The sequence below is a fragment of the Adelges cooleyi genome, unplaced genomic scaffold, assembly GCF_023614345.1.
Source record: "Adelges cooleyi isolate 19-005CV unplaced genomic scaffold, UGA_ACOO_1.1 ACOO_flye_CR_arks_rails_tigmint_CR_PRNA_2, whole genome shotgun sequence".
Lineage (NCBI taxonomy): Eukaryota > Metazoa > Arthropoda > Insecta > Hemiptera > Adelgidae > Adelges > Adelges cooleyi.
In genome coordinates, this window is record NW_026095860.1 from 205,752 (window position 1) to 212,492 (window position 6,741).

The 6,741-nt window shown below is 27.8% G+C and overlaps 1 protein-coding gene across 1 annotated transcript; it reads right to left on the reverse strand.

Moving 5' to 3' along the window:
• Positions 1-1,071: 1,071 nt before the first annotated feature.
• Positions 1,072-2,889, reverse strand: LOC126833748 (uncharacterized). Its single transcript, XM_050565256.1, has 6 exons — positions 2,764-2,889; positions 2,532-2,636; positions 2,142-2,171; positions 2,055-2,081; positions 1,768-1,792; positions 1,072-1,276 (listed from the first exon to the last, which is right to left on the reverse strand). Exons 1-6 carry the CDS (start codon positions 2,825-2,827, stop codon positions 1,129-1,131), a joined length of 399 nt encoding a protein of 132 aa, XP_050421213.1. The 5' UTR covers positions 2,828-2,889; the 3' UTR covers positions 1,072-1,128.
• Between the last annotated feature and the right edge of the window lie 3,852 nt (positions 2,890-6,741).

Sequence of the window (6,741 nt, forward strand, 5' to 3'; positions counted from 1 at the left end):
ACACAGTTTAACAACTGGCAAACTGACAAGTATTAAACTATTAGATATACAAATAGATTTTACAATTATAATGTTGTTATAGTTCTTTTAAATAAATACCTACCTACAGTAGAAAACTTCAAAGTATAATTAATTAAATATTGTTGAGGTTATTATACACAGACTTTGAAAAGTATTTTGATAGAGTCAACTATTCTCTTTTAATCTCTAAACTAAAAGCTTATGGTTTTAGTGGTCCTCTTTTATCCTGGTTTAACTCTTTTTTTGACAAATCGAATTCAAATTGTGAAATATGAGAACCATTTATCTGATTTTATTAATGTATCCTCTGGCGTTCCACGAGGTGACCATTTGTCACCATTGTTAATTTGTTTATTAATGATATAACTAAAACCATAAAATATTCTAACTGTTTATTATTGGCAGATGATACTAAACTATATAAAAAAATTAAATGTTTAGGTGATGCTAAAGAACTCCAAGAAGATCTTAATAATTTGTATAAGTGGTGTGCTGATAATGATATGATATTGAATATTGTGCTATAAATGTGCTACTATTTCATTTTCTTTAAAGAAAAATACATTACTTTTTAACTACTGCCTGAATAATTTAAACCTATCTCGAAAAAATATAATTAATGACTTAGGTGATATTTTTTACTCTAAACTTTCTTTTAAATATCATGTTCACAATTTAATTCCCCCCTTCTCCAAAATGTTTTCCCCTTTTATTATTATATTCATATTACTAAATGCTACTAGGAACTACTTAATTGGGTAATAATACTGCATTTTTTTGAACGGACAGCACCATCTAAGCTGCTCCATAAACATACATAAGACATTGCAAATTTCCACCACCATTTTTTTTTAAACAAAACATATAGATTTAATTGCTATTTGTGTGGGTCTAGGACTAATGCAAACAAGCGATTTTGGCTGATTCGACGAAAATTGTTCTAGATAAAACTTATAAATACAATTATAAGGACGAAATCGGTCGTGCATTGGTTTTATAGTTTCAAAGATAACAAAAAAGTAACAAGGTTAATTAATAACGGTTGATTTATTAAATGAACATAATAGTATAATCATAATAATGTATAATAAAATCTATAAATCAAGATTAATATTTATTTGAGGACTGTTCATATGTCGAGAGCTCGTCAAATTCCAGATCACCTGTTGCGAAAGTATATTCCTTATTGTATATATCATCACCATATAATCCGTTTCGGGCAAGCTTTCCGAGAACATCATAGTAGGCTGGTTCACTGAAATCAATAGGTAATAATTAAAATAAAGTTATATGGCATTATTTTCTAAAAATCCAATGCAATAGCATGGGTATTTTCTAACAAACGCAAGTGGCCCTTTAATTACATTAAATTGTATTGAAATATGTCTAAAAATCTTAATTTCCTTATAATCGTGTTTTTGTGTATGCACCAATTAGTTCATTGAAGCCAATCTATAAATCAGAAATCGATCACCATAGGTATTTTATTATGGCAATTGGCAACAAATTAAAAAAACGATTTCGATGCGATACTTGCCTAAGGCTAAAATTCTAAAAATCAGCGATTGAAAACGTTACCCGGATACCGTATACCTTATTTGTTATAACCACCCTAAAGTTTAATTAAAATTATTGGTAGTATGATAGCTTAACTGATAATGAACTCGTAAAAAAAAATGCATAAAAAACAAGATGAAAATGTTTTTTCTAACAAAAGCGTTGATATAAATATATATTAATACTCACTTTTGGTATACAATCCAAATCGGATCTGTAAAGCAGAAAGGTTTTTTTATTATATATGTATTATTATTTTTAATTCGCATACAAACATTTTTCAATATCTTTGTAAATAAAATGCTATATCTAGTATTGATATTATTATACATTAAAGAAATCTAAATTAAAAAATGTCATAATACCTCAAAAAGGCGTTATCGAATCCGAATCATGTTAAAAATAACATGATTCAGATTTGTATCTGCAAGGAAAATATAAATACAATTTTACCAGAATAAACCATTTTATATTACCTTTTTCTGGAATCGGATTTACACCATCTGCAAAGAAAATATTAATCAAATTTTATCTGAGAACTCATATTATTACTATATTTTTACCTTCCTCTACAAATGCGATTAAGCCCATCTCTGGAATATAAAACGTTATAAAACATTATTAAACGTTAAACAAATTAATAAATTATGTAATTACTGATGACCAACCGACTACTATTCTAATTAATATTAAAATATTTGTATAATATTATAATTGTGTTTGATTTAAAAAAAAAAAACATAACTCACTTTTGAACCAATTAAAAAAAAAAAAATATATATATATATATATATATACAGTTTCAGATAAAGCATTGATATACTTTACTGCAGAGCGGTGAGGATACTTGTAGTATTTATAGACACCACCAAATATGAACTTTTAAGTAATTATTTCGCCTATGATTATTATTATAATATGAGTATATTTAAGGCAAACATAAATATAATTACTATAGGTCTCTCCGTATATAATTAAGTCATCTTGTTGAAAATCTGAAGTACTACTCTGACGATTAGGTCTACCTGAAGGAGTACTACTTTGACGATTAGCTTTACCTGAAAACAAAAACAAAATTAAGCGGTAAACGTTTGCGAACATATTATAGTTGGTTAGACAAATCATAGATTAAGTCTATATTTTAGTCTGTGGATTCTGGTTAAACAATAAATACATTATACATACCATTTGTATACGTACAAACAGCACAGACTAATAAAGCAATAAAGTAATAACTGATAGTTGCCATAATAATGCGATTATTAGAGTATATTGCGGTAACAGTTAAACGATGAGAGCAACTGAAGAGTTGTGATTGAATTTCACGAATGAAATTATCCAGTTATATATACCTATGCTGACCCGATAAAAATAAATGAGAAATGTCACCTGTTCATACAGAAAGGACAAAAATGATTTGAAAACAATAGGTACATTTAAAAATATACAAACACAAAATTGTAGTAATATGTATTAACGATTTACGAGGTATTTAAATTTGCAGAGAGGAGGCCAGAAAGACTAATAAATCATATGGCAAAGCAGTTAAATTAAATAAATGTTGTTCAACGATGGTTTAGTCATTAAATAAACTATTATCGTTGTAGTATAGTTGTGTACAAAAAATCCATAAGGTAACAAAAAGAAAACAAGGTAATAAATCATTGTGCGACCTATTTTAAAGTAGATTTTAATTTCAAACGTATTCTGTAAACAAATATTATCACAACGTTTTTTTTTTGTGTAAAACTTTATAATGTGTTATTAACTTTGAACCCTCCCCCCCCTAATAATATATAGCATGTCGCATGGTACATTTTGTGATCATATTATTTATAATAACGCTGTTAATCTGAAATCATATGGTGTTCACATAAAATATTTTACACATTCTTACAAATTAAGATTGGTTTTAAAATAACTTGATTACAAACCATGTACATACAATTTATGAAACGTTAGGGGTTGCAATAGGTGTGTAGAACACGAGGAGAAAATGTCCTTGGTTAGCTCTAGCTGAGTAGTACATCTAATTTGTTCTACTTAGTTTTGAGCTTTGAGGGTACAATTATTATAGTAAATGATATGTGTGCAGATCTGTCATCTGGCTTCCAAGTGAATCATAACTGATGCCGAAATCTTAATTTGTAATTATGTTATAAAAATGTTATTAGGAATAAAACTATAGGATAAAGGCAATGTTTTTAATACAATTTATACTTATAGTTTATTTGGAGAGTATAAAATAAAGTCAAGTACAAGCTCGTTTGGGTTCACTGATCGATACATGGTTTGTTTAATTCTTAAATTATCATATCGATAAACTAAATTAGTTATTTCCCTAAAATATAGTAAAAAATAAAATAATATGTGTATCATAGAACTTTAGCAGAGAATGAGACAAGGATTGTTCATTGAATATAATAATAAGTAAATTGTTATTATCACGAAGAAACCAATGATGTACCTATTGAATATTTTTCAGTTTTCTAGAGTAATAATACACATACTTAATGGTGTTTGAAAACTCTGAGTTATGCAAATGATTACCATATAAATAAATAATGACACAACTACGGTGTCATATAGTAAATAAATAATAAAAGCCATATTGTGATGTTTTATTATGTACGGATAGGTAAATTATCGCAACATAAAATCAATAAATGATTGTTAGGTAACTGTTTAATTTGTACTTTAATACTCGGCTAACCTTTTTAATACGATTTCAAATAAAATTATAATATATAACATGTATTAAAATTGTACATATTATATAACCATAACATATACAATTTTCTCAAAAATCTGTAGTCAAATTTTTTTTTTATTAAGGAAAAACCCCAAAAATAGGGTAAATTTACACTTTGGCTGTAGTCAGTTTCTAGGTTGCTATGTGTGAGTGAATCAACAGTCAACAGGTGATGAAATGATTTTCATTATATTGTTAATTACGATATATGGGTAACTATTACAGTACGTTTTTATAGACAGATGATCAACCCTTATCGTATCCACCCTGCACAAGACTAAATATTACATTTCAAGTACATTATTGCTAGTTCCACGATATCTTCTAAACCGCTACAACTGGTTTGAACATACGATCCACAGATTCGCATCGAAGCGTTTATTTAAAAGTGATTTTTATCACTTTCAGTTATAGTTAAATCTGTAGACCTATGACCTCTCCGTCCCCACTATGCCCCGACCCCACTGTACTGGCTTTTTTATTATATATATTACAATAATTAAATTAATTATTATCCTAAAATTCGAAATAATCTAATACTTGTGTGAATGTGGTTATAAAATTACTACAATTGCTATTAAAATTATTATTCTAAATTCAAAACAAATCACAATAAATTTGAAAATATCATTAGGGATTCTATGTATGTAATATAATGAATATATAAACCAGCAAAATCCAGTATTTAGTAGTCGCGAGTGGGAAGATCCGAAACGGGATGAGCGAGAATTTAAGGACTAGGTGTAATGTAATAATATAAAGAAAGATTATTGGATAATGTCGTACACCCTGTAAGGCGATGGTCATCTTCATTACCTTACTTACTAGTTACTGGCAACATTTTCAGAGAGAATCTCTCTAAGCAAAATGTCCTAACTAATAACAACATAAGAGTAATATTGTGGAATTTCTAGTCGAAATTGATTTATTATAATATAAATAAATACATATTATTAAACCCATTAAAATATGTAACTTATATTTTATACCTTGTGTACTTATTATGTATTTTATTAATGTATTCGTGTATAAACATATTAGTATGGCATATTAGTAATTTATAGGTCAATGTAATGAATTTACACAATCACTAAGCAAACAATGAGTGTTGCTGTTGCTTACAATTTAACACAAATCGAAAACATGAAGCTTTTCCGTTTTTTCACGACCACCACGTCATACTGATCCATCACATTCACATCTTCAATGTGTGTGGTGTGCTTAGAACGTATCTTAATCTAGGAAACATTTTTTAAAAGGTCAAATACAGCGCTTAAACATCAAGTGGTTAAAATCATTTCTTCTTCAACAGCTTAACGGTCCATTAAGGACCTGCGCTGCTACTAGTAACCCTCTCCATTTTTCTCTGTCCATAGTCCAATCTAACGATGCATTCCCATCTATCAGCCTCATATCCTTTTCTACGGTGTATTCCCACCTTGTTCTTGGTCTTCCAAGTGAACGTTTCTTATTTAGTTTTCCAATCAGAACATTCTTTAATACATCTCCACACATGTCCCAGCCACTCTAGGCGTTTACATATTATATGTGTGAGTATATTGGATTTTTCATAAAGGCCATGGCGCTCTTCATTGTGTCTTTTTTCATATATTCCTAGGTTGTCATTGTACATTTGTACATCGGTCTATATATATTTCTTGCAATAATCTTATTGACATATCGTTACATAAAATTATAATTAACGTTTACAATTAAATAGTCAAAAGAAAAAATCAATTCACATCAAAATATATTGTTAGAGCAACTGAAAAACTACTGTCCAATGTCGGACTTTTGAGAAAAATATTTTTAGCACACACCTTAAACAAAGGTTTAATCTAAGACGTGAGATTTGAGTAAAGGACTTATCACATTGCACATTTGTAAGGCTTTTCGCCCTTTATTGTGTGAATGTGGTTATAAATTACTACAATTTATTATTATTCTAGATTAAAAATGTGCATTAAATCACAATAAACTTGAAAATATCTTAAGGAACCCAGTATATAATTTTATAAAATATAAAAACTGTATTTAGTAGTCCAAAATTAGTAGGTACAAAAATTATTTTTTATATTTTTTCAAACCGTTTATTTTAAAATAAAGCATGTAAATGATAATCATGTACTTAAACTAATAACATAATAATTATAATATTTATGCGTTTAAAAATAATATTTTTGCGGAAAAAAACAAGGATAAATCATCAATATATTTATTAGATTAGGTAGCCATAATATTTTCTCAAAATTTAGAGTTCCAATTAATTTTAATATAAATAGTTTTAATTACAACCATTAAATATACTATTCAGTATTTATTTTCTTTTAAAATACTTAACATATCTTTATAGCTGTATGTAGAGCTTGCGGCATTCTCAATGCTACAACTTTCTATAAAAAAACCAAAAG